General features: G+C 51.7%; 1 protein-coding gene across 1 annotated transcript in view; it reads left to right on the top strand.

Moving 5' to 3' along the window:
* The window catches only part of RASGRF1 (Ras protein specific guanine nucleotide releasing factor 1), a 100,586-nt gene that overhangs the window by 40,046 nt on the left and 33,086 nt on the right, over nucleotides 1-27,454 (top strand). The window contains exons 6-15 of the mRNA XM_055556586.1: nucleotides 4,609-4,688; nucleotides 7,777-7,970; nucleotides 8,292-8,401; nucleotides 13,373-13,491; nucleotides 15,154-15,314; nucleotides 18,234-18,297; nucleotides 20,664-20,800; nucleotides 21,552-21,634; nucleotides 25,156-25,404; nucleotides 26,457-26,830. Of these exons, the coding sequence (XP_055412561.1) occupies nucleotides 4,609-4,688; nucleotides 7,777-7,970; nucleotides 8,292-8,401; nucleotides 13,373-13,491; nucleotides 15,154-15,314; nucleotides 18,234-18,297; nucleotides 20,664-20,800; nucleotides 21,552-21,634; nucleotides 25,156-25,404; nucleotides 26,457-26,830 (1,571 nt within the window). The remainder of the gene's footprint in view (nucleotides 1-4,608; nucleotides 4,689-7,776; nucleotides 7,971-8,291; nucleotides 8,402-13,372; nucleotides 13,492-15,153; nucleotides 15,315-18,233; nucleotides 18,298-20,663; nucleotides 20,801-21,551; nucleotides 21,635-25,155; nucleotides 25,405-26,456; nucleotides 26,831-27,454) is intronic.

Genomic DNA, 27,454 nt, shown 5'->3' with positions numbered 1-27,454 from the left:
CTACTGTCCTCCCTGTTTTCCTTACAACAGCTCTCTCCTGCTCTTCCTTCATGTTTTTCTTGGATGTCTCTGACCACCCCACTCCCCTTGTCGCCATTGGCTTCTCTTCCCTGGTTGTGTGCTTCCAGGGCCCTCTTTTGTAGCATTCATCACACTTAAATAATGATTTCTTTTGTGTTAGATTCCCTGCTGCACTCTAAGTCAGCTGTGGGGAGGGATAGGGCCGCAGAATACAGTTGCCCTCGCTGTGCACTGCACAATTCAGGGACAGCATTCACATAAACTAGGTCTCAGCAGAGTTCTTCTGTCAAGGGCCAGATGGTAAATATTTTAGATCTTGAGGGCCAGAGGGTCTCTGTCAGAAGCAGGTGGACTTAGGCAATCCTAATGATTGGTTGAATGGGTGCAGCTATGTTACAGTAAACCTTTACTGATGGATGCTAAAATGGTAATTCTATATAATTTTTACTTACCATAAAATACACTTTTGATTTTTTTCAACCATTTAAAATTATAAAAGTCCTTCTAAACGTGCAGGCTGTCAAAAACAGAAAGTGGGCCAGCATTCTGGATGGCAAGATTCCATGTCATAAATATGTCATTTCACCCAAAACATGCTATAAAGTTAATATAATTGCAATTGAAGTTCAGCCTAGCAGAGTGATTTTAAAGTCCATCTGAAGGAATAAATACATGTAAATCGATAATCATGTTCTGAAAAAAGAACAATGAAATTAACATTTCCTACATTAATTCAAATATATTATAGGCTTATAAATATATTAAAAGTAACAAAAACAGCCTGACACTATTTCCAGAACAGGCCAATAGACCATCAAAGTAAAACAGAAAGTTCAGAAACAGACTTACACATGTTTGAGAATTTAGTAACAATAAAGTCAGCTTTGGCAAGCAGGGGAAACAGCTGGAGTATTGGATAAATAAAATGGGGCAGTTGGCTAACCAAACTGAGAGAAAGATTACATTTATATCTTTTATTCACAGGCTATACCAAAGTAAACTGGAGTTAAGTATTTTTACAATTACTTATTTATTTTGGCTGCACCAGGTCTTCGTTGCTGGCTGGGCTTTCTCTAGTTGTGGTGCTCAGGCTTCTCTCGTGGTGGCTTCTCTTGTTGAGGCCCCTGGGCTCTAGAGCACAGGCTCAGTAGTTGTGGCACATGGGCTTAGTTGCTCTGAAGCATGTGGAATCTTCCAGACCAAAGATCTAACCTGTGTCCCCTGCATGGCAGGCAGATTCTTAACCACTGGACCACAAAGGAAGTCCCCTAGTTAAGTATTTATATGTAAAAAATAAAATACAGATGAGTGTGTATGCAGTCTAGGAGTGCGAAAAGACATGCTCAAAACAGGAAAAAAAAAAAAAAAAGAAAATGGTACACCTCACGGCAAAGTAGAAAAACTTTAAAAGACAGTAAACACAAAATCAGTGGAAAATAGCTGAGAAAAAAAAAAGTCTGCAATGTAAATGTTCCATTATACACTTAACATGAAGAGTTAGTTTAAATTGATAAAACTGAAAATAGTAAATAGGACTTGGCAGTTCTCAAAAGATGTTCAAATGGCCAATACAAAGGGAAAAGGGAGCCTTCATCAACTGTATTTTTATAGTCCCAGCTTATCATGTTCCTACTGTGCTACTCTACCAGTCCGTGCCCTGTTGGAATCTAATAGGGTGGGTTTCCTCCCTGGTGTTTCCTGCAGCCGTAGGAAACCGTTTCCTGGGAGTGGGGCCCTGAGTTTTGCTGTCAGTGCTTGGGGTCATTCATTACCTCCTGGCTCCTCAGGAACCCCCAATAGTCTTTCTACCTCCACCCTCCCCCACTTCAGTGCCCACATTCACCCCTCTGTGCACTGCCATGCACCCTGGATCCATCTCATTTGAATTTTCCAAAGGCTCTTCCCATGTGGAAAACTAAAGCTCTTCAGATGGGCACGGTGCCTGTTTATCTGTTCAATGACTAGTTCAGGGGCCATGGACAGGCAGAATTAGCCTGGTCACAGGTACATCTGTTGCAGACTCTCTGCCTGAAAACTGAAGATGACTTCAGCCATCAAATGGGGCCCCCAGTCCAGAAATCACCGTGTCACCACCCCTGGGGGCCTGTTCTCTTGGGACTTCAGGGAAATGATAGTTAATTCACGGTAATGACTGCTCCATACTCAGGAATGAGAACTCGGAATGTTTCCACTACTTTGTTGTTCAGTAGCTCGGTTGTGTCCGACTCTTTGCGACCCCCATGTACTGCAGCATGCCAGGCTTCCCTACCCTCTACTATCTCCAGGAACTTGCTCAAACTCATGTCCACTGAGTCAGTGATACCATCCAACCATCTCATCCTCTATCATCCACTTCTACTTTTGCCTTCAGTCTTCCCCAGCATTAGGATCTTTTCCAATGGTACCTGCTAAAGGCACCCCTGGCCCCAGCCTTCCCTTCTGAACGTCCTGGGGGTGTGACCAGTACAGACTTTGCTCTGCAGAGGCCAGACGCTGTGTTCTGTTCTCTTACCACCACCCCCACCTCTCAGCTCCCTCACCCCTTCTTCTCTTGCAGTCTTTCCCTCTTTTCTTTCTCTCTTCACACAGTGTGTTTTCTCTGCAGAGTGGGGGTGCTCAGGGAATTCCAAACCCATCCAGGGTCCAGGAGCCCCGTGCCTCTCAGGACTTCCGTGCACGTGAGGTCCAGGCCCCTTACTGGCCTCCTGTGCCTCGCAGCCCAGGAGCGCCCACCCAGCGCCTTCCATCCTCTGCTCTTGTCCTGAGAATGAGACCTCACAGTGGTGGGGGTTTGCCTTCAGGGTACAAACTGCTGAGAGAAGGGACAGCACCCAGTGATAGCACCCCAAGCTGGAAAACACCAGGGCCTCAGCGACCACCCAGGGCGCTGGGAGAGCCTGGGGAGGGAGCAGAGAGTGTAGCCATGGAGGGGTGGTGATACGGCAGAGAAAGACAGAGAATGTTCCAGGGAGGGGGAAGACAGGGCCCAGAGCCCCAGCTCCTGGGAGCTCACTCTTCCTCTCTGGGACTCATTTTCCCTTTCCATGAGTGGAGCGCACGTTAAAAAAAAAGAATTTTTTTCAGCTGCGCCACAGGTGGGATCTAGTTCCCTGACCCAGGATTGAACCCTGTGCCTGCTTTGGAAGTATGGAATCTTAACCACTGGACCACCAGGGACAAGTCCCCATACTTTGGCATATTTGGTTCTTTTGGCTTCCCCTGTGATTCAAGGCAAGCCCAGACATGCTGAGGAGACCCCCAGGTCTTCAGAGTGTAGGAGCCAGGGGGATGAGCAGGAACAAGGAAAGAACAGGAGGAGGGGGGCCCTGCAGGATGGAGCAGAATTGGCCCGTCTCTTGGGTTCTCTGTGTTCTCACAGATTGGCTGTTCTCTGGAACCAGCCGCTTGGGGAGCAGTGGGCAGAGAAGGGGGTATGGGAGTGGGGCCACGGCAAATGTGGCTGTCTGGGGAATGCTCTGAGGCCTAATGAGACTATGTGCACCCCCAGCATTCCAGGTGATGACAAAGCAGGCACTTTAGAGACTCTGGGTTTCTGTCCTTTCCTTTTTTTTTTTTTTTTTCCCATTTTCTAACGTTTATTCCAAAAGGGGCTGGTGGAGAGCTAGCATTTGCTGAGCATCACTCTGCTCCAGTAGATGCACAATACTTTCAGAAGAACCACATTTCACCTCTGTGTTTTCCATGGAAAGACCTGTGGTTCAGAGATGTTAGGCATCTTGCTCAGGGTCACACAGGTGGGAAGGGGCAAAAGGCAACAGATCGAGCCTCCATCTGTGTGGGTCTCAAGCCCTAGATCCTGTCATGTCCTCATGACATGAAGACTTTTCCTCTGAGTGGCTTTTCCTCTGAGTTCTTCAGAGCCCTAGCTTCCTCCAGGATCCCTCAGGGGCACCCCCAGCCAGCAGGGACTTGAGGGAGCTAGGGAAGCCAGCAGCCAGAGCACTACCCTTCTCGGCCAGCTTGACCAGCATTTGACTGCATGCTGAGAAGAGCCCTTCTGAATTGTACACTCTGCCGTCACCATCCTGAAATACACTTTATTTTTTTGGAGACCATTTTTTTCTTAATTAATTTTTTGTTTTTTCAGCTGTGGTGGGTCTTCGTTGCTGTACACAGGCTTTCTCTAGTTGCGATGAGTGAGGGCTACTCTTCATTGAGGGTCACGGGCTTCTCATTGCAGTGGCTTCTCTTGTGCAGCACAGCTCTGTGGCATGCAGGCTTCAGTAGTTGCGACTCACGGGCTCTAGAGCACAGGCTCAGCAGTCGTGGTGCACGGGCTTAGTTGCTCCATGGCATGTGGGATCTTCCCCGACCTGGGATCCAGCTGGTGTCCCTTGCATTGCACTGGACGGCCAGGGAAACCCCATCCTGAAATTTTTAACCATTTTGTTAACAAGGGGCTCGCTTGTTTGTTTTACATTAGGCCCCACAAATTACATAGTCCATCCCACTGAACTGGTTTTCAGGTTAAGTGTCACCTGAGAGGATTTCCTTAACTTGTGGGAGGGGATGCTTGGAGGGACAGGATGTCCTGGCCTGAGCTTAACCCTGTGCTTTCTCTTGCAGCGAGACCATCATGTTTTTGCACCAGATCTTTTACCAAGGCCTGAAGGCCCGCATCTCCAGCTGGCCCACGCTGGTCCTGGGTGAGTAGCAGCCCTGGCAGGGGTCCTCTGCCCCTCCATCCCCACCCCGACCTGGGAAGTCCCTCTACAGTGGCCACCCCCTCCCCCCCCAACCCCAGCTGGCAACACTTTTGTCCTTGCAGAATGTACCACAGTGGCCCTTTAAAAACTCCCAGGAACACTCAGAGGGCTCAGAAGAGGAAAAACAAATTGGCAAAAGCTACATTTCTGGGAGGAAGTGATATATTTTTAGTTTATCTGTTTTTCCTTTTTAAAAATAAAATATATGTACCCATTTGAGAAAATTCGAGAATCCAGAAAAGAAGGAAATGGTTAAAAATATCAGCCATAGTTCTGCTTCCCAAAGATAACTACTGTAAACACTTGGGTTTGTTTCCTTCCAATTCTTTTTTCTATGCATAGATCTTGGTGGGTTTTTTTCACATTTTACATAATTGCAAACATACTGAATATAGAATTTGAATCTTACTGTGGGTTTTTTTTTTTTTTACTTAACATTATTGCATAAGCATTTTCTCAAGCTGAAGCATGCTTTTTGATGACTGTGTAGTGCTCCAGGGCCCTGTGAATCTGCCACTGTCTATGCAGACATCTCCCCCTTCTTGGCTCTTAAAGATGCTCTGCCTTTTTGCTGTTACTAGAAACAATAGTGTCTATGTGTGAGGTGGTCTCCATATTAGAGAGCAGTTCTCTGAGATAGGTGTCCAGAGGCTGAATGGCTGAAACAAGGGCGGTGGACTCCCCGCTCTGTACCCACCGTCACATTTCTCTCCAAGTCCTCACTCCTGAGAGTGATGTATAGGAGTGCCTCTCACATCTTGTCTCTCCAACCCTGGGTAGCATCTTCCTTCCACCTAATTCAACAGGAAAGGTAAGTGTTGTGTCACTTCTGCTGTGGAGTCAAGGGAAAAGGCTCAGGAAGGTGAAGGGACTGCTGAGAGAGGAGAGGCTCCCCTGCCCACAGGCCAGGAGTGAGTGCTATTTCTATTTTTCTCAGGTCAAAGAGACCCATTTTCTCCAAGGTCAAAAGAAGAAGCAGGTGACTCAGTGGTAAAGAACAGGCCTGCCAATGCAGGAGACACAAGAGCCATGGTTTGATCCTTGGGTCAGAAAGATCCCCTGGAAGAGGAAATGGCAACCTGCTCCTATATTCTTACCTGAAAAACTCCATGGACAGAGGAGCCTGGCAGGCTACAGCCCATAGGGTCACAAAGAGTTGGACACGACTTAACAACTGAGCAAACACACACACATACACTAGAAAGAAGAAAAAGGCTGTATTTTCTGTCCTCCACAGGATTCATGAGGTGATCCACTGGATAGGTGGATGCCTTGCATGAGAGCTCCCACTTAGAGTTTGTTACAAGGAAATTTTTTCCTTTTATTGAAGTGTAGTTGACTTACAATGTTGTCTTCATTTCAGCTGTACAGCAAAGTGATTCAGTTATACCTATATATATGTTCTTTTTGTAATATTCTTTTCCATTATGGTTATTACGGGTTATTAAATATAGTTCCTCGTGCTATACACTGGATGTATGGTTGCTCAGACTCTTTGCAACCCCATGGACTGTAGCCCTCCAGGCTCCTGTGTCCATGGGATTTTCCCGAGAAGAATACTGGAGTGGGTACCCATTTCCTCCTCCAGGGGATCTTCCCTACTCAGGGATCAAACCTGAGTCTCCTGTGTCTCCTGCCTTGGCGGGCAGCTTGTTTACCACTGAGCCACCAGGGAAGCCCTGTGCTATACAGTAGGACCTTCTCATTTATCCGTTCTATATGTAAAAACTTACAAATGCTAAACCCAAGCTCCCACTCCATCCATCCCCCATCCCCCTCCCCCTTGGCAACCACAAATCTGTTCCCTAAGTCTGTGAGTCTGTTTCTGTTTTGTATATAAGTTCGTGTCATATTTAGATTCCACATATGAGTGATATCATATGGAGTTTGTCTTTCTCTGTCTGACTTACTTCACTTAGTATAATCATCACTAGCTGCATGGTCTTTCTCTTTAATGGGGTTAGTAAGCTGATGTTTTAAAGCAATGGTCCCCAACCTTTTGGGTACCAGGGACTGATTTCATAGAAGACAGTTTTTCCACGGACCAGGACTGGGGGGATGACTTCAAGATGTTTCGAGCACAGTACGTTTATTGTGCATTTTATTTCTAATCTAACACTGCTGCTGATCTGACAGGAGGTACTGGCCGGGAGGTTGGGGGACCTCTGTTTTAAAGGCTCCATCCCATCCCACCAAGTGTTGAAGGGCAGGCTTGGGCTTTCGAGAGCTGGAAGGACAGGATGCTAGACACCCAGGAGGTTGAGACCGACGGGCCAGCAGGGGCTGCAGAGCTGGGAGGGCAAGGACAGGGGACCCACAGGTGAGGGGACAGAGACTCAGGAAAGCATGTCATGGGGTGGAAAGCCCTGGAACAAGGGAGTCGGGAAACCTGGTTCCAAGCCAGCTGCTGACTCACCCTGTGGCCTCTGACAGGTCCCAGTCACAGATGGGACACTCTGGGAGGGAGGCCCCCTGGAGGGAGGAGGGCACTGGGGGGATGTAATTACAACAGAGGCCAAGGGCAACCCCACAGGCGCTCTGGGACCCAGGTGGCCCCTCAGAGAGGTCCCCAGTCAAGGCAGGGGCCGGCCTTCACACCCCCCTCCCGTACTGTCATGGGCCCAGCTTGTGCAGGGCAGCGTCCTTCAGCGGAGAGCAGTTCCCACGCAGGGAGGACCCAGCTGACAGCCATTGGGACTGGTGACAGCCAGGGAAGAAGCACCTGTGTCCTAAAAGGTGCCCAGGGGGCACCCCACAGCACCCTCCACACCTGCTTTCTCTGGCCCTCTAGGTGTCAGACTAGATAGGGCTCCAAACCCTATGGTTCTGATGTGATTGATCCCAGTGTCTGGGGCCTCCCTGTCTCTCCTAGGAGAGGGCGGTGGGGCCAGGGTCGACTCCAAAGGCAGGGGTTTCTCTGGGACCTCCCAGGCGGGGCTGGGGAGGCCGAGGGCCTGGGGGAGGGCGTCAGCCCCTCACCGCACATGGAGGGCGCCCCCGCTGCCCACTGAGCCCCGCCTCCTTGCAGCCGACCTGTTCGACATCCTGCTGCCCATGCTCAACATCTACCAGGAGTTCGTGCGCAACCACCAGTACAGCCTGCAGATCCTGGCGCACTGCAAGCAGAACCGCGACTTTGACAAGCTGCTCAAGCACTACGAGGCCAAGCCCGACTGCGAGGAGAGGACGCTGGAGACCTTCCTCACCTACCCCATGTTCCAGGTGCGCCGCCCCGCCTGCCGCCCTGCCAGGGCGCATGCGCACTTGGGTGGCTGGGCGGTGGGGTCAGGAGGGGTGCGACCGGCGGAGAGACAGGCCTGCGGGACAGCCCAGGGGTGGGGGTCGTCCCACCCAAGACCCTGGCTCCAAGTCTGAGATCGGAAGAGTCTGAGATCGAAAGAGTCTGAGATCGGAAGTGCAATGGAGGTCCTTGGTGCTGAGAACCCCTGTCTCTGTGGCCCTATCCCTCTCCGGGGATCTGTCTCTCCCCTGTCTCTCATTTCATCGCCACCTCTCTCCTGCCTCACCTCCCCGCCCCCACAGATCCCCAGGTACATCCTGACGCTGCACGAGCTCCTGGCACACACCCCTCATGAGCACGTGGAGCGCAACAGCCTGGACTATGCCAAGTCCAAACTGGAGGAGCTGTCCAGGTAAACCCTACAGCGGGTCCCCACACCAGAGAACCCACATCACGGGGCAGGCCCAGGCTTGAGGGTGCCCCCACCGGGAGTTTGCTGAGCCCAAATGGCCAAAACTCATGTTTCTGCTTAAGATTTCGAGGGGTGGGGACCCATAGCCTGTCCCACCTGGAGGCAAAATCCCCAGGAGCAGTCTGAGGAGTTTACGGCTCCAGTCCAGGTGGGCACTGGCGAGATGGGATGGGTGGCTTGCTGTTCCTGGCACAGGTGGGGCCCAGCAAGGGCCTGGGCAGTCAGTGGGCCCATCCCCGGGACTCGCAGACACTGTCTGCCCATTTCCTTGGTTCTCCAGTGTCGATGTGTCAATCAATGCTTGTGGCTGTAGGAGCTCCATGGGGTCCCGAGTGTTGGGCCTTCGTGTATCCCAGGCTCTGTTCAGCAGCAGGCAGTGTCTGTGGGTGGACAGACGATAGTTGGGCCATTGTCAGAAGCTGAAGCCCCATAGTCAGGGCCTCCCCTGCTCTCCGTCAGTCCCTGGGGCGCAGTCTCTGCCCAGGCAGGAGCAGAGGGACCAGGGAGGAGGGATGCCACAGCCAGGCGGTGGGGGAGGGATTCTCCATCTGTGGGGGCGGGGCGGTGTGGAGGGGAGGAGCTTCAGACTCTAGTGTTTCCTGAAGAGGGAACCCACTAGAGTTTCTGATGGATGAGGTAAGAGGACAGAGAGAGAACCTGGGAGTCGAAAGGGAGTCTGAGCCTGAGCAGCCTGAAGGATGGCACTGCCACGATGCAAGGTGTAGAAGCTGCTGGAGGGGCAGGTTGAAGGGGTCTGCGTCACTTCATGGGAGCTTTATTGGGGATGTGTTGGGCCTGAGATGGACGACAGCAGTGGATATGACAAGGAGAGAGAGTCTGTGTTTGAGTCTGGAGTTTAGGGAGGCGAGATGGAACAGGTCATCAGCTCAGACATGGTATTTAAAGTCACCAGCTGGGACTTCCCTGGCAGTCCAGAGATTAAGACTCTGCACTTGCACTGCAGGAGGTGTGGGTTCGATCCCTAGGCAGGGAACTAAGATCCTGCATACCACGTAGTGCAGCCAAAATTTTTTTTAAAAAATCATAAGATTGATGAGATCACCAAGGGAGTGAGTTTAAGCAGGAATGAGGTATGAACCAAAGGCTGAGCCCTGGGGCATCCACCAGTGGAGGCCAAGAGGTGAGGAAGGGCCTTATGGTCAGAGACTGGATGGGTCTGCAGGGGGTGGGGCTCAACCACCAGCCCCGCTGGAGCCCCGCCCACCACCCAGAGCCCTAAACAGCTTCCCGAGTTCAACAAGTGGAACTTGTTGGGCAGCTGGGCAGAGGGAGGACCAATCTGGACTGGGGCAGGGCACAGACCCCACAGTGAAGAATTCGGGAGAAGGTGTAAGCAGGATGTGACTGCAGACTAACAGAACCGTTGTGGGGTGTGGACCCCAGTTCTCTCGGGCCCCAGGGAGTCAGTACAGTGTACTCTTCCCCGGGGAGAAGATGCGGACTCCCACTGTGAGTTCCTGGACCCTGTGGGATGCCCTGTCCCAGTGCAGGCAGGGGTACAGGAGGCAAGTGGGTGCCAGGGAACTTGGCCCAAGACCCCAGTCCCCTCTCCCCCCTGGTGCTGGGTGTACTGACTGCTCTTCCTTTGTCCCCCCGCCCATCACCTGCACCTGGTCCTGAGCCCAGCCTGAGAAGCACAGAAGAGGGTTTTCCCATGTGATAGCAGCCCTTTCATCCTCCTCCCACCTTCCCTGGGGCCTGAGGAAAGCTGCAGCCTGACTAGAAGCCAGAAGATAACCAGCCCCTCCCTCGCCAGCCTCAGAGCCCTGCACCCCTCACCTCTGGGGGCCTTTGTCCCACTTCCTGTCCTGAACTCCTCACTCCTAGGCTCCAGGATAACCCAGGTCATCACTTCCAGTTCCCCCAGGAGCCTCAGGCCCTGGAAACCCCAGGCCGCCTTCCCAGAGTCGCCCCCAGCTTCCCTAACCTAGGCTCCCCATCACAGACTGCAGCCTGGGTCTGCTGTTTACCCTGAGCCGCTGCAGTTTATACACGTCTAACAGCCATCCCCAGGTGGCTCAGGGGTAAAGAGCCCACCTGCCAGGGGCAGAGACGTAGGAGACCCGAGTTCGATCCCTGGGTCTGGAAGACCCCTTGGAGGAGAAAATGGCAACCCCCTCCAGTATTCTTGCCTGGAGAATCTCATGGACACAGGAGGCTGGCTGGCTATAGCTCACAGGGTCCCAAAGAGTCAGACATGACTTGGCGACTAAACAACAAAGATTTTTTTTTTTTTTTTACGTGGAGCATTTTTTAAAGTCTGTATTGAATTTGTTACACTATTGCTTCTGTTTTATGTTCGGGTTTTTTATGCTGAGTTTGATGGCACCTGGGATCTTAGCTCCCTGACCAGGGATCAAACCTGCATTTCCTGAATTGGATTGTGAAGTTTCAGCCACAGGACCGCCAGGAAGTCCACCCCCTCATTTTGAGCACCTCTAGCCTCTTCAGCCAATCCCTCACTCTCTGCAAGAGAGAGGGTTATGATTGCCTTGGGCTGCTTCCAAAAGTGAAATACTTCTGAAGGCTGGAGGAAGGATGGCTACTTCCATCCACAGAACTACCTGAAAGGTCCCTCCCTGGCCCGTGCCCATGTGTTTTCCTGAAGAAGGCTAAGGCCTGGAAAGAGAAGAGCGTTCCTGGGAAGGTGGGGGTGGGATGGGTAGAAAACCAAAGCTTCTAAAGCAGAGACCTCATCTCGATGCCCCAGTCTGATAGCCGGCAAAAATGACAAGTTATCATGTATCACCTTTTTTTTACAATAACATTTTGCAGTGATAAGGGCAATGGTCACCACCTTTTATTCAAGCACCTGTCACTGCATGAGGTCAGCCCATGCAATACATTATTTTCCATCCTCACCCCAACAGTTACAAATGGGAAGCTAAGTATTTGAGGGGTTGAGTAATGTGTTTAGCATCAATCACACTGATTCCCCTGTTCACAGCTCCAGCGCCACCCATGTTATCTCTTATTGTTACGGGGTTTGAATTGCATCATGTCTACGAGAGAACTCTGTTAACCACTGAATACTCATCAGCTCTCTGAGTGGTATCTTACTTGTGGAATTTCAGGCATCAACAAACAAAGAGGAGGCTTTGTGCTTTCCTTAGAATAGGTGGGGTACTTTTTCCAGACCTCCTTCCAAAAAATATATATATATTCACTACTTTCCTAAGACTCCTGGAAACACATGGTCTTAGCAAAGTTGTTAACTCACTCCTACCTTTTCCCACCAATGCTATTTTTAAAAAGCAGTTAAGTACTGCCACCTTGTGGAGAGGAGCAGTGTTGCAGCAGTCAGAACCAGAACAGAAAGTTGCAAGTGTTATTAGATGAAGGGGCAAACTGTGTCTTGCTTAAACCTCCTAGTCGTGCTGGAGCCTATAGAAATAAACGGCAGTCAGTCTTTCCTTGAGCCAACTGGATTGCCAAGTTGGCAATCCAAAAATAAGGCATTCTGGAACCCAAACATTAAGGAAACCACTATATAAAGAGTGTGCAAGGAGGGAGAAGGAGGTGTGACAAATTGAGATAGTAGCATTGACATATACACACTAGCACATGTAAAATAGCTAGTGGGAAGCTGCTGCATAGCACAGGAGCTTAGCTCAGTGCTCTGTGATAATCTGTAGGGTGGGTTGGGGCAGTGGGAGGGAGGATCTAGAGGGAAGGGACATATATGTATGTGTATAGCTGACTCATCCGAATATTACTACTGGAAAAACCATAGCTTTGCCTATACAGACCTTTGTCAGCAAAGTGATGTCTTTGCTTTTTCATACGCTGTTTAGGTTGGCCATAGCTTTCCTTACAAGGAGCAAGTGTCTTTTAATTTCATGGCCGCAGTCACTGTCTGCAGTGATTTTGGAGCACAAGAAAATAGTCTGTCACTGTTTCCACATTTTCCCCCTTCTATTTGGCATGACTCATTGGAAAAGACCCTGATGCTGAAAAGATTGAGGGCAGGAGAAGAAGGGGGCAACAGAGGATGAGACAGTTGGATGGCATCATCGACTTGATGAACATGAGTTTGAGCAAACTCTGGGAGATAGAGGAGGACAGGGAAGCCTGGTGTTCTGCAGTCCATGGGGTCACAAAGAGTCTCATACAACTGAGCGACTGAACAACAACAACAAATAGCTGATTCAGATTATTATATCACTAAAGCGACTGTCGGAGAAGGCAATGGCAACCCACTCCAGTACTCTTGCCTGGAAAATCCCACGGGCAGAGCAGCCTGGTAGGCTGCAGTCCATGGGGTCGTGAAGAGTCGGACACGACTGAGCAACTTCACTTTCACTTTTCACTTTCATGCATTGGAGAAGGAAATGGCAACCCACTCCTGTGTTCTTGCCTGGAGCATCCCAGGGACGGGGGAGCCTGGTGGGCTGCCGCCTATGGAGTTGCACAGAGTCGGACACAACTGAAGCAACTTAGCAGCAGCAAAGCGACCGTACTCCAATTTCAAATTTTAATTAATCTTTTTAAAAGAACGTGCAGAGGGGAGAAACAAGCACATTTCCCCGAGGCAGGAAAGAGCTTGGTTTTTTCTCTGGATGGAAATGAGACCAGTGGTGGGGTAAGAGGCAAGCAATGAAGAAAGGATGTCTGCTATACGCCCATCTTCCTCCCAGCTCTGCTGTCTCTCCTCCATGTGGGTCAGAGACCATCTTCTCAGCCTCCCAGAGCTGTCGGAGAATTAGACAGCCCGCGCCTATAAAGTGCACACACACAGCGGGCTCTCCGTGTGAGTAGGCTCTCTCACCTTTGGTGATCACAGATGCTACCCAAGAATCCAGGCTGTCTTCCCAGGTCTAGCCAGAGACCCAGCATTGCATCTTCCCTGGGAGGTGGGGGCCGCTGGTCTCTGACTGTTCATCCTCACAGGATAATGCACGATGAAGTCAGTGAGACCGAGAACATCCGGAAAAACCTGGCCATTGAACGCATGATCATTGAAGGCTGTGAGATCCTCCTGGACACCAGCCAGACCTTTGTGAGACAAGGTATGGCCTCTGTACCCTGCATCCCCCATCCATCCCCGGCCAGGTGGGCCCCGGAAGCAGGAGGCAGGCCACACTCGGGAACGCCATCAGTTGGCTCAGCTGCCACGTGCTAAAGCCTGCCGGCATGACTGCGGCATGTTCCGGGCCTGCCGGGGGAAATGTGACAGCTATATGTAGACGGCGGTGTCTATACATATAGATGCTGATATTGTCAGTTTTCACAGTTTCCTTGTCTCCAGATGTAAACACAATTCTTCCCAGATGGCCTTGGTTTGTCTACTATATACCATCGTAAACACCGACATGTCCTTTGAGGGAGAGAATACAGGGTGGAGCATGAGGCCAGGCTCTGACTGGCCCCGTGAGTCACAAGCAGTTGCAGTGTCGAGGTGGCGTTGGCGAGGGTCAGTCCCTCTGTCCTGTGCTTGGCCTCCTTGGCCTCTTGGGGAGGCCGTGATCACAGTGGTTCTGGGTGCGGTCCCCTTACTCTTGGGCTTCAGCTGACCTTGGGGACACTGTTGAGAGGCTCAGCCCTATTGAGAAGGGTGGGTGAAGCGCTCTGGGGCCCAAGGGACTGACTTCCAACTTGGGGATGTTAGAGCCACAATGCCTTTAAGGTCAGCTGGTTCAGATTCGACGGCCTGTGGGAAATTCAGTGTCTGCTCTCGTGCCCCAGAGGTGATGCCTCAAGATGGGCCTCAGCCTTCCATCTTGGCCTGGAGGTTTCTGACTACATGAAAGGCTGGCCTGAGCAGCTGTCACTGGTCCCCGCTGCTCTTGGCCTGAACCCCCTCTACTGGGAGCTTGTTCTGAGCCCCTGTGTCCGTCCCCTGGGTCCACCCTGGGACCTGCTGACCCCAGAGCCAGCCTAGCCTGTGACCCACTCCCCTGAGCTGTGCTGTGCACAAACTGAGGGGCTGGGCTGGACCTGGAGATCAGACAGGGAGCCCAACAAGCCCTTTCTCATTTATTCTGTCTCACAACCCCCATGGATGTCTGCCCTATTCATGCCAGTCCAGCTCAGGTCTCCAGGGATGCCCAGAGAATCTGCCCCTCCCTCCAGAGCTGAATGTGCAAGGGAAAGGGGCTCAGGATACAGGGAAGGGGGTCCGTGCAGTGATGAATGTGGGCAGGAGGCAGAGTGGTGGCCCAGAGCGGGACTAGGGGGAATCAGGGAGGGCTTCCCGGGGAAGTGGCATTGGACTCTGCAGCAGAACACACTGTGATCAGTTGGTCATGTCTACAGTGGCTGCATGTGGCAGCAGGGGCTTAGTGTGTCTTATCAATCTCTCTAGGCCACAGCCAGCTCCCTACTTCTTCAGTCTCCTGCCACCCCCAGGCCCCAGCCTAGTCCTGCATTCTCACCCTAGGGGCCATGTCCTTCAGGGTTCCTTTGCTTTCTAAGGCCCTGGCCCTGGCTGGGTGGGTCAAAGTTCTGGCATGGAGTTTCTCTCGTTATTACCCACCCCCCCGAACCCCACCATGTGGCCCCAAGGAGGGGCTGGAGGGGTTGTCTGAGTCACCTGTCTGCTACCAGGAGCCAGGGTCACCTTGTCCCACTGCCATGGCCACTGGCATCGCCACCCACATGCAGCTTCAAAGCTGGCTCAGAGGCACAGGTTGTCCTGGGAGATGGACTCAGGGTCTCTCCTCCATCCACAGGGTCCCTCATCCAGGTGCCCATGTCCGAGAAGGGCAAGATCACCAGGGGGCGCCTGGGGTCCCTTTCCCTGAAGAAGGAGGGCGAGAGGCAGTGCTTCCTGTTTTCTAAGCACCTGATCATCTGCACCAGAGGCTCTGGTGGAAAGCTTCACCTGACTAAGGTAAGGATGGCCGGGGCTGGGGAGCTGCTGGGGCTGGAGATCGGACACTACACTGACCTGGGGGTCCTGACCGACCCCAACCAGGGCCCAGACAGTGGGCAGGGATGTCAGACACGCTCGAATGTACACACACACACACGCTGACTGGTCCAACTGGAAGCTTGGAATAAGCGAACCATTCATGGGTTTTCTACTGTAGAAGTCATGGGAAATGGGAAAGTGAGTTCGAAGATGCCCAAAGGCGCCCCCACAGCTGGGAGCTGGGACAGAGGAGCCAGAGGGTTCAGAGAAGCTCTTTCTTAAATTTTTATTTATTTATTTTTAATTTCTTTATTTTTGGCTGTGCTGGGTCTTTGTTGTTGAGAATGGGCTTTTCTTAGTTTTGGCAAGTGGGGGCTGCTCTCTGGTTGCAGTGCCTGGCCTTCTCATTGCAGTGGCTTCTCTTGCTGCAGAGCACAGACTCCAGGGCCCGCAGGCTTCAGTAATTGCAGCATATGGGCTCTGCAGTTGTGAGTCCTGGGGTCTAAAGCACAGGCTTAGTAGCTGTGGTGCACGGGCTTTGTTGCTCCGAAGCATGTACGATCTTCCTGGACCGGGGATTGGACCCGTGTCTCCTTCATTGGCAGGCAGGATTCTTTACCACTGGACTACCAGGAAAGTCCCCAGATAAGCCCTTAAAAGTCCTGTGGGTGTATGTGAGGGGCCAGTGGAGGATGGTCACATCTGGCTGAGGCAGAGCAGCACCCAGAGCCTTTTTCTCATTTCCAACCAAAAAGGAGTTCAGACAGCATCCGTTCCTAACGCCTTTGGGCACTCACCACCCCCCCAGCACCCCAGGCAGAAGCTACCACTCCCCAACATGGCACATGGCTTATCCCTCTGCTGAGAGCTCAGGATTTGATCCCACTCCTGTCTCTTACACTGTGTGAGCCGGGACACTTCCCACGCTGGTCCGCACCTCACTTTCTCATCTGCTTTGAAATAAAGGTGGCTGTCCTCACCAGAGGCATGCACAGATGCAGGGAGGTGCCCATAGACCTGCTCTGAGAGCTGTGATGCCCCTGCCTCTGTAGCGACAGCCTCCCCAAACTGTGTTCATCCCCATGAAGGCTCGCTTCAGCAGATTTCAAGTCTGAACATGCTGTGGCCTGGAGAGGGCCAGAAGGAGCCCTTAATTAAAGTAGAACATCAGGGAAACCATTCTTCCAGACCCTGGACGCCTAGCCCATAGCCTCCTGCAGCGCTAATAGATCAAGCAATGGCTTCGGGGAACCTACTGCTTATGTTAACATGTCGACAAATTAGTTGGTCGGCTGCACAGGGGGAAATTAATTTACAAACATGGAATACTCCAGTTTCAACCAAATTGTGTGTCAAGGAAAGCATTCATTATTTATTAGCTCTGGAGTTTCTTTTAGGAAGATCTCTGTCCAGACTGGAGGAATGGTTCCTCGAGCAGGTGGGAGTCAGTAGGGGTGGTTTGGACCGGAGACTTGAAGGCAGCTTTTCAATCTGAAAGCGCATGCCTTTGTGTTTGTTCATTTTATCTTATTTTGGTTTGGGGAGTTGTTTATTTGTTTGAGTTTTAAAAGTCTCTTAGCATACTGGTAAAGGTGGAATCTGAGCACTACTCAAATTCTAGCCCTGCTACTTACCTGTGAGTGACCTTACTAAGCCCCAGTTTGCATGCATACTCAGTCACTAATGTCTAATTCTTTGCAACCCCATGGACTGCAGCATACCAGGCTTCCCTGTCCTTCACTATCTCCTAGAGTTTGCTCAAACTCCTGTCCATTGAGTTGGTGATGCCATCCAACCATCTCATCCTCTGTTGCTCCCTTCGCCTCCTGCCCTCAGTCTTTCCCAACATCGGGGTCTTTTCCAATGAGTTGGCTCTTCGCATCAGGTGGCCAAAATATTGAAACTTCAGCTTCAGCATATGTCCTTCAAATGAATAGTCAGAGTTGATTTCCTTTAGGATTAACTTGTTTGATCTCCTTGCTGTCCAAGGGACTCTCAAGAGTCTTCTCCAGCACCACAGTTTGAAAGCATCAGTTCTTTGGCTCTCAGCCTTCTTCCTGTCCAACTCTCACATCCCTGCATGACTACTGGAAAAACCATAGTTTTGACAAGTTGGGCCTTTGTTAGCCTAGGATGAGGGATTTCAAACTTCTGCAGACTTGGGGCTACCAGGTCATACCTCGGAGCTGCTGTGAGACAAGAAGCAAACATGCGAGCTGTCCATCCCCAGCCCAACCTTTAGCCTTCTTCAGGGACGGCATCTCTGAGCCAGTCCCGACTGAGCTACTTCATTGGGCTTCTTTTTAATATTTAATTTTCTTTTAAGATTTTTTTTAATGTGGACCATTTTTTAAAATCTTTACTGAATTCGTTACAGTATTGCTTCTGTTGTGTGCTAAGTCACTTCAGTTATGTCCGACTGTTTATGACCCCATGAACTGTAGCCTGCCAGGTTCCTCTGTTCGTGGGGATTCTCCAGGCAAGAATACTGGAGTGGGTTGCCACTTCCTTCTCCAAGGGATCTTCCCAACCCAGGGTTTGAACCCGGGTCTCTTACGTCTCCTGCATTGGCAGGCGGGTTCTTTACCACTAGCGCCACCTGTGTTTTGGTTTTTTGGCCAAGAGACATGTGGGATCTTAGCTCTCCAACCAGGGATTGAACCCATACCTCTTGCATTGGAAGGTGAAGTCTTAACCACTGGACCACCAGAGAAGTCCCTAGGCTCCTTATATGAAGATAAAATTCTTCAACTTAAAAACCAGAATACCCACTTGGCTATGATGTGCACATACACGTGCGTGGCTGTCACTTTTAGAGTCCCTCCTCGCACTGACATTCTGGAACTCCGAACCTAGAGCATCTCCCCCCCAGTTCAAGGTAGCCCCACTCTTTTTCAGAACGGAGTCATATCCCTCATTGACTGCACCTTGCTGGAGGAGCCGGAGAGCACGGAGGAAGAAGGTGAGTGCAAGGCCGCCTGCAGGCCAGTGTGCCCTCACACAAATCACACACTCTCACCCCGAGAGCTGGAGCCCAGGCTTTGGGAGGAGAGGAGGGTGCTGAAGTTCGGAGGTCATTGTCCTGGATCTGGAGGGGCCAGTCTGGGTCTTTAGAGAAGGAGCTCCCTGGCCCAATGGGTGACCACCTCCACCCCCTTCCTGGTTCCTTCCAAGCTCCTTGGGTCCCTGGACTCGGTGCCCTTGGGTTTGGGGGTCCCGCAGGTCAGAGAGCACCCCTCATTAATGCATCCATATGCTGCATGAACCGTTGCTCACTGGACAGCCAGGAAGATGCCAGGGATGTTCCAGGCCCAGCTCTGTCCTCCAGTGCAAACTGGTGGGGTATTCAGGGACACACGTGCTCCCACCAGAGGGAGCGTAGGGGACCATCCCCTGCAGTGAGGCTGGACGGACCAGGACCCAGGACGGGAAACAAGACTCAGGGAGAAGGGAGCCTGTGAGGGGGACCTCAGCACACCAGAAGGGCCAGGTACGGGGGGCCCAAGTGCCTGGAAAGCCTTGGCATGGGGCTGTCTGTGGATTTCTGTCTCCTGGAGAATCAGAATTGGGGGATGGACCTGTTATTTAGGGTTAAGGGGTGGGGTCACTGCTTTCTCTCAATTGGACCCAAGTTGCTCCTCATCTCCCTGCTTCATGACTCCCCAACGAGGCTCCGGATCCCTGCCCTGGGGGTACACCAGCTGGATGGGCCATCTCTGCCCTTCTCTAGATCGGGGCTCCATGGTGGGGGCTGTGTCTGAGGACCTCAGATTCTAGTCCCCGCTTGGTCTCGGCTCAGGGTTTGCTGAGAGCTGGGAGCCTCATCCACACACATACACACGCACGCCCTGGTCAGCCCCATGGAGCTGAGCTCTGCACCCTTCATGACCCTCCACCCAGGGGAGCCAAGCAGCCCCGCAAGGCAAGAATAAACCTGTAGCAGTTCACCCGAGGCTCTTACCAGCATGATCGTCTTCAGTCTTGGCCATAGCCGGTCCAGACCCCAGTGGAAATATCAGTCCCCAAGTCCAGGAAAGGTAGAGACACAGCCCCAAGCATCCCCACTTGACATGCAGACACCCCACTTCCGAGCAGCTGAAACCATCGCATCTCCGGGTCACCACACAAATGGCAAGTAGAGCCCAGAGCTGTAGCAGGCCCTCCGCAACACTCAGACCAGTGAATGAGGAGGCATTGGAAGGAGTCCCTGAACTATGATCTTAGTCTTTCCAAATAAAGAGAGCTCAAGGAGCCCTACAGGTTAAGAGCAGAAATAAAAATACCCAGGATTTACTTTGGCTTTGGGGACCTCTCAGCTGAGATAAATGCCCAGCCCAGTCCCTAACAACTCAAGATCTAAGGTTCTCCACCTGGCCCCTGGATCACCTTGGCAGAGCAGAAAGTGAAGTGAAGTGAAAATCACTCAGTCGTGTCCAACTCTTTGCGACCCCATGGACTATACAGTCCATGGAATTCTCCAGGCCAGAATACTGGAGTGGGTAGCCTTTCCCTTCTCCAGGGGATCTTCCTAACCCAGGGATGGAACCCAGGTCTCCCGCTTTGCAGACAGATTCTTTACCAGCTGAGCCACAAGGGAAGCCCAGGATGCAGAGCAGAAGGGCCTGGCTTAACCCCTGCCCAGCACGGGGGTGGGAATGTCTTACGAAAATCCTCCCTAGGGACCTCAGCCCCTCACTGGGGTTAGGAGAGCAGAGTCAACTGGGGAATCCTAAAAGCTATTCCGACACGGAATCAGAGCTGTCCCTATGTGGCTGGAAGCTACTCTGTACTCTAGGCCTCAGTCTTTCCATATTTGAAATGGGGATTCCTCACCTTCAAAAAGAACAAAAAGTTCTGACTTAGAATATGAACTTACGGTTTCTGGGAGGAACAGGATTGTTAGGGACTTTGGGAAGGTTTTGTACACACTGTTATATTTAAAATGAATAACCAACAAGGACTTCCTGTATAGCGCAAGGAACTCTGCTTAATTTATGTGGCAGCCTGGATGGGAGGGGAGTTTGAGGGAGAATGGACATGTGTATATGGATGGCTGAGTCCCTTTGCTATTTACCTGAAACTACCACAATATTGTTCATCGGCTATACTCCAATACAAAATAAAAAGCTTGAAGTTTGGGAAAAAATTAAAATACACCAAGGCATGAATCCAGAAAAGACAAAAATATAGTTCTGAAGCTAGCAAGAGGCCCGATGCCCTAGCGATGCCATGCCTTCACCACCAGGTGAGGCAGGCATCATGCAGTTGTTTTCCAACTCAAAAAAGACCCGCACTCATCCTGCCAACTCCGTGTTTTGCAACTGGAAGCCAAAGGGTCCGGCCAAGATGTAGACCACTTGGATTTCAAGATTGGGGTGGAGCCAAAGGATTCACCACCCTTCACGGTCATCCTCGTGGCCTCGTCCAGACAGGAGAAGGCGGCATGGACTAGTGACATCAGCCAGGTGAGCGGTATCACCTCTCCCTGAGGGCAGGTAGTCCCCTTCTTTCATGCCTGCGCTGTTTGGAGGAAGGGGCAGCTGCAGGGTCCTAATGGGAAAGACAGGTATCAACAGGGACAGCCCCATCCAAGGCTGAGCCCCGCTAGCTGTCTTCTCCCCAGAGGCCCCTAGGCCTCCTGTCGGTGAGGGGGCCCCTTGCATCCAGAACATCCAGAGGGCAGGTTTGAGACCCCAGGTTCCTGGGCTCCCTGTGGTCCCCTGCATTTATTACATTCACATCTCTGGTACGAGGCCTGGAACCTACACATTAGCCCTGCAGTGGGCAGAGGACAGAGGAGGCTGGAGGCCCCACTGAGCTGGCCTTCAGGGAGAGAGAACCCAGATCACTGTGATCTGATCCTATCCTTGATGTTGGACCTCAGAGGTCACCCCGAGAATGGCCAGAGTGAGACACTTTCACTTTCACAAACACCCCGGGGGAGTGGGTGTAGAAATCATTATACCCATTTTGTAGATAGGAAGACTAAGGCCCAAGTAGGTCAAGTAAAGTCCCAAAAGGTCACTGAGCTGGGGACTTGACTTCTGGCCAGAATCCACAGGATGCTCTGTGTTGACCTTGCCCTTGCCTGGATGGTGCCCTTCGACCCTGTGTCAGGTGGGGGCATGTGAACCCTCACTGAGCAGAGCCCCTGCCAGGCCTGGGTCTCAGCACAGAGACTGAGGCTCTGACCGGGAGTCCTCTCTCTGACTCCAGTGTGTGGATAACATCCGGTGCAACGGGCTGATGATGAACGCCTTTGAGGAGAACTCCAAGGTCACGGTGCCACAGATGATCAAGTAAGTGCCCAAGCCCCACGTGGTCTGGGCCGAGCTCCAGAGACCGAAGGTCACACGGTGACCTCAGGGGGCTCGGGAGATGCTGAGTGGCACCTCTGGGGTGCTCTAGGCATGTATTTGTTCTGAGTTTACATCTATTTGGTTGATGGCTTTGGTCTAGTTTTTGTAGTTGTTTTTGTCTTGAAAATGTGTATTTTTGTATTGTTCAGTCATCCGACTCTTTGCAACCCTTATGGACCGCAGCACACCAGGCTTCCCTGTCCTTCACCATCTCCCCAAGTTTGCTAAAACTCATGTTGGCAATGCCATCCAACTATCTGATCCTCTGTCACCCTCTTCTCCTCCTGCCTTCAATCCTTCCCAGCATCAGGGTCTTTTCTAATGAGTCGGTTCTTCACATCACTTGGCCAAAGTATTGCAGCTTCAGCATCAGTCCTTCCAATGAATATTTAGGGTTGATTTCCTTTCTGATTGACTGGTTTGATCTCCTTGCAGTCCAAGGGACTCTCAAGAGTCTTCTCTAGCACCACAGTTCAAAAATATGAATTCTTTCGTACTCAGCCTTCTTTATAGTCCAATTCTCACATTCAATTAGGCTGTTAGAAATAGAATATCAGGAATTACACTTTATGTATTCTTTTTTTGTTTTTTTAGGAGATGGCTTTTTTCTTTAATTATTTTTTGTTTATTTGGCTGCACCGGGTCTTACTTGTGGCATGTGGAATTTAGTTCCCTGATTAGGGATTGAACCCAGGCCCCCTGCATTGGAAGTGAAGAGTCTTAGCCACAGGACCACGAAGGAAGTCCTTATTTTTTTGTCATTTTAATTTTTCCCCCAAACTTCTTTATTTTTTAATTGAAGGAAAATTGCTTCACAATATTGTGTTGGCTTCTGCCATACATCAAGTTCCCTATTTTTTAAATGGCTATTTTTTCTTTGGTTTGAGCACCCCAGGGAGGAGGGACGAGGGGGTGTCCTCCTGCTGAACTCGGCTTCCTGAGCCCCGCTGGGCAGTGCAGCCCTGACCTGCACCAGGCCTGCTTATCCTCCAGCGTCCGCTCACCTGACCCCCGCATGGCTCGCCCCACCACGGGTGGCCTGCTGGCCCTCTCACCTCCATCTGAACCTCTGAATCCCCAGCCTGCTCTGTCCATCTTACAGACACCAGGAGCCAGCTGACCCACCCCGGGGACATTGTCCTGCCCAAAGCAAACATCGGGGACCCACTGCCTCTTTGCCTGTTGAAGTACACACTCTGGAACTGCAGACCACTGTGGAGCAAGTGTGTGGAAGGGCCCCCCACATACCCGGTTTCCACGGCAGGCCTGATGGAGCGAGCGCGCCAGCAGCTGGGGGCTAGCCGAGGCAGTGTGGTGTACACCAGGTGTTCTAAGCATCTGGATGACTTTATGAGGAGTTCTCCCCACCCCAGTGGGTTTCAGTGTATTCACAGTGTCACACTACCATCACAGCTAATTCCAGAATATTCCCATCACCCCCAAAAGAAACCCCATGTGTATTAGTAGTCATTCCAGTTCCACCCTGTTTCTATCCCCTGGCAACCACTAACCTACTTTCTGTGTCTGTAGATTTGGCTGTTCTGGAAAGTTCATAGAAATGAAATCTTGCAACACGTGGACTTTTGTGACAGGGTTCTTTCACCTGCCATGTTTTCAGAAGTCATCCGTGTTGCAGTGTATATCAGCATTTCATTCCTTTTTATGGCTGAATAATATTCCATTGTATGGACAAACCACATTCTATGTATCCTTTCATCAGTTGATGGACATTTGGGTTGTTTCCTCTTTTCCACAATGATGAATAACGTTGCTCTGAATATCCGGTTCCAAATATGCTTTGTGAACAGATTTTCTTCATAGCTTGTGAACTCGGCAGCACATTATTCATTAATTTATTTATTTATATTTAGTTTGGGCTACACTGGGCCTTCCAAGGAGTAAGTGTCTTTTAATTTCATGGCTGCAATCTCCATCTGCAGTGATTTTGGAGCCCAGAAAAATAAAGTCCGCCACTGTTTCCACTGTTTCCCCATCTATTTGCCATGAAGTGATGGGACCAGATGCCATGATCTTGGTTTTCTGAATGTTGAGCTTTAAGCCAACTTTTTCACTCTCCTCTTTCACTTCCATCAAGAGGCTCTTTAGTTCTTCTTCACTTTCTGCCATAAGGGTGGTGTCATCTGCATATCTGAGGTTATTGATATTTCTCCCGGCAATCTCGATTCCAGCTTGTGCTTCTTCCAGCCCAGTGTTTCTCATGATGTACTCTGCATAGAAGTTGAATAAGCAGGGTGACAATATACAGCCTTGACGTACTCCTTTTCCTATTTGGAACCAGTCTGTTGTTCCATGTCCAGTTCTAACTGTTGCTTCCTGACCTGCATACAGGTTTCTCAAGAGGCAGATCAGGTGGTCCTATGACCAACCTAGATAGCATATTAAAAAGCAGAGACATTATTTTGTCAACAAAGGTCCATCTAGTCAAGGCTATGGTTTTTCCAGTGGTCATGTATGGATGTGAGAGTTGGACTATAAAGAAAGCTGAGCACCAAAGAATTGATGCTTTTGAACTGTGGTGTTGGAGAAGACTCTTGAGAGTCCCTTGGACTGCAAGGAGATCCAACCAGTCCATCCTAAAGAAGATCAGTCCTGGGTGTTCATTGGTAGGACTGATGTTAAAGCTGAAACTCCAATACTTTGGCCACCTGATGTGAAGAGCTGACTCATTTGAAAAGACCCTGATGCTGGGAAAGATTGAGGGCAGGAGGAGAAGGGGACGACAGAGGATGAGATGGTTGTATTTCATCACTGACTCAATGGACATGGGTTTGGGTGGACTCCGGGAGTTGGTGACGGACAGGGAGGCCTGACGTGCTGCAGTTCATGGGGTCACAAAGAGTCGGACACGACTGAGTGACTGAACTGAACTGAACTGAACACTGGGCCTTCACTACTGCCCTCGGGCCTTTTCTAGTTGCAGCAAGCAGGGGCTACTCTCTAGTTGTGGTGTGCAGGCATCTCATTGCGATGGCTTCTCTTGTTGCAAAGCACAGACTATAGGTACTCGTGGGGTCAGCAGTTGTGGTACACAGGCTTAGTTGCCCCATGGCATGGGGGATCTTCCTGGACCAGGGATCAAACCCGTGTCCCCTGCATTGGCACGCAGATCCTTAACCACTGGACCGCCAGGGAAGTGCAAACAGTATATTATTTTTAAGTTTGTTATATTTTATCTAGTGCTTCTAGGAGTTTTATAATGTCAGGTCATCAGGCATGATTGGGAAAAAGAAGTTGTAGCCCATTCTTTCACAACTTCAGTCTTCCAAAGCTTTCCTTGTTCCCATCATAAGCCACTGCATCCTTGATTATTGGTGTGTTGGGGAGACAGCAATGGGTGGGCCATGGTCCAGCCCTCAGGGAGTGTGCATTCTGGCTGGGGAGATAGCCATGGACTCAGGCACCTTCAGACCCAAATCCCTCCTCCATCCCTCCCTCCTCAGGTCTGACGCTTCCTTGTATTGCGACGACGTGGACATTCGCTTCAGCAAAACCATGAACTCCTGCAAAGTGCTGCAGATCCGGTACGCCAGTGTGGAGCGCCTACTGGAGCGACTGACTGATCTGCGCTTCCTGAGCATCGACTTCCTCAACACCTTCCTGCACTCTTACCGCGTCTTCACCACTGCCGTTGTGGTCCTGGACAAGCTCATCACCATCTACAGGAAGCCCATCAGTGCCATCCCCGCCAGGTGGGCAGGCTCCTCCACCCCCCTCACCTGACCCGCCCCCACCTCGGGCTGATCCACAGACCTCCTGGGCCCCGGAGGGAAACTGAGCTCAGCCTCAGGCTGGAACCTGAGGGGCGGATGTGAGCACTGTCCCAGGAATGAGCCTGCCCTCTGCAAAGACATGGGAGAGGGCTGGCCTGCCTGACGCTGCTGCTCGGCCCCAGCTTTCTCCTCCTGCCTCTGAGCTCCAGGGGTGGGGCAGAGTTTGGGAGTCACCATGTTGAATCCTCCCTAACCTCACCCTTTGGCCACCTCCTTGAACCCTAGGGCCCACCCTTCTCCCCGCCTTCCCCACTGAAGAAAGGAAAAAAAACAAAGGGTGGACTCAAGGAAAGAAGAGGGGAGGGTGGGAGGAAAGTCCGAGAGAGGCAGAATCTTTTCCCTTTTCTGCTTAGACCTACAGCATCTTGCTGTAAAGAGAGGCCGTAGCCCCTTTTTGCACACTTGGGGTGGTTCCGCCTTTAGAGGGCAAGCACCCAAGTGGATGGAAAGGACACTGGGTTTAGAGTCAGGAGACATCAGAGGAGTCATTTCCCGTCTCTGAGCCCCAGCTTCCTTGTCCATAAACTGTGTGGACCTGGGTGAGGTCAAAGCGTGTAGGTGACACCAGGCCCGTGCGGGGGACAAAGGGAGCTTTCTTAGAAGCCTACAGGTCAGGGGGATCCACAGGATGTCAGATCAGCCGCTGCTACTGACCAGAGGGAGGTGAAGAGGGAGCTTCAGGCAGACCCGCTGCCCCACCAAAGCTCATGCCCCACCCCCAGAGCGGGACACTTGGGCCCATAGAAACCTGGCCACTGGTCAGTGAACCACATGGCCCCTCTGGTGTGGGCTCCTCTCAGACCTTCCTGCGCAGAGGACCCGCCCAGGATCAAGGATCATGAAGATGAAGGAGCCACCACTGCCCTGTTGAGCCCCACCAGAGACAGCGGACTCCCACGGCCTGGGCAGGCACTCAGGCTCCACTGAGCTGACCGTCTGTTTTCATCCCCCACCCCACCCCACCCCCGCAGGTCACTGGAGCTCTTGTTTGCCAGTGGCCAGAACAACAAGCTCCTGTACGGGGACCCACCCAAGTCCCCACGTGCCACCCGCAAGTTCTCCTCGCCGCCACCCCTGTCCATCACCAAGACGTCATCGCCCAGCCGCCGGCGGAAGCTGTCCCTGAACATCCCCATCATCACAGGCGGCAAGGCCCTGGACCTGGCCGCGCTCAGCTGCAGCTCCAACGGCTACACCAGCATGTACTCGGCCATGTCGCCCTTCGGCAAAGCCACACTGGACACCAGCAAGCTCTACGTGTCCAGCAGCTTTGCCAACAAGATCCCAGACGAGGGTGACGCTGCCACCGAGAAGTCCGAAGAGCCCTCTGCCCTCAGCAAGCAGAGTGAGTGGATGCCCAGCCAGGGCAGTGCTGGCCAGCCCCACCAGGCTCCCTAGGGGCAGGAGGGGTAGGCTGAGGGGGTCCAGCCAGATTATGGTGGCCATGCAGAGGCTGGGTGGGGGAGAGGCAGGCAGAGGCACCCAGGAAGGTGGCTGACTGTTCCCCCCATCGTCAGGTGTCCCGTTGCCCTGGTAACTGCTTCCTCCTGCATCCTTGTATCTGTCCACCTCTGCAGCAGACATGCCCTGGGCCGGGCCTCGGTCAGGGCCTGCGAGAGAAGAGGGCAGCAGACCTAGCTCCTGACCCTAGGATTCACAGTGTGGCTGAGAAGCAAGGCTAGACATGGAAACAGGACTCCTGATATGTGTTGTGTTGGAGGGATGCTCAAGAGACTGGGGAGAGTCAGAGGCGGCTTCCTGGAGGGCCTGTCAGATCTAGATGTGTCACATATAGAGGAAGGGATAACATTCTAGACCAGTGGAATGGAGTGGGAGAGACTAAGGGGCGAGGGTGTCATGTGCTCAGGGAACAGCGTGAAGCACAGCACACCTGCGACGCTGGGTGTGGAGACAATGGCTACAGGTGATGGCGGCCAGGCTGGGCCCTCCCTGCTCTCAGAAACCCGAC

Source organism: Bubalus kerabau, chromosome 19 (genome assembly GCF_029407905.1).
Source record: "Bubalus kerabau isolate K-KA32 ecotype Philippines breed swamp buffalo chromosome 19, PCC_UOA_SB_1v2, whole genome shotgun sequence".
In the NCBI taxonomy this organism is placed as follows: Eukaryota; Metazoa; Chordata; class Mammalia; order Artiodactyla; family Bovidae; genus Bubalus; species Bubalus kerabau.
This window is presented reverse-complemented; position numbering and strand designations above follow the sequence as displayed.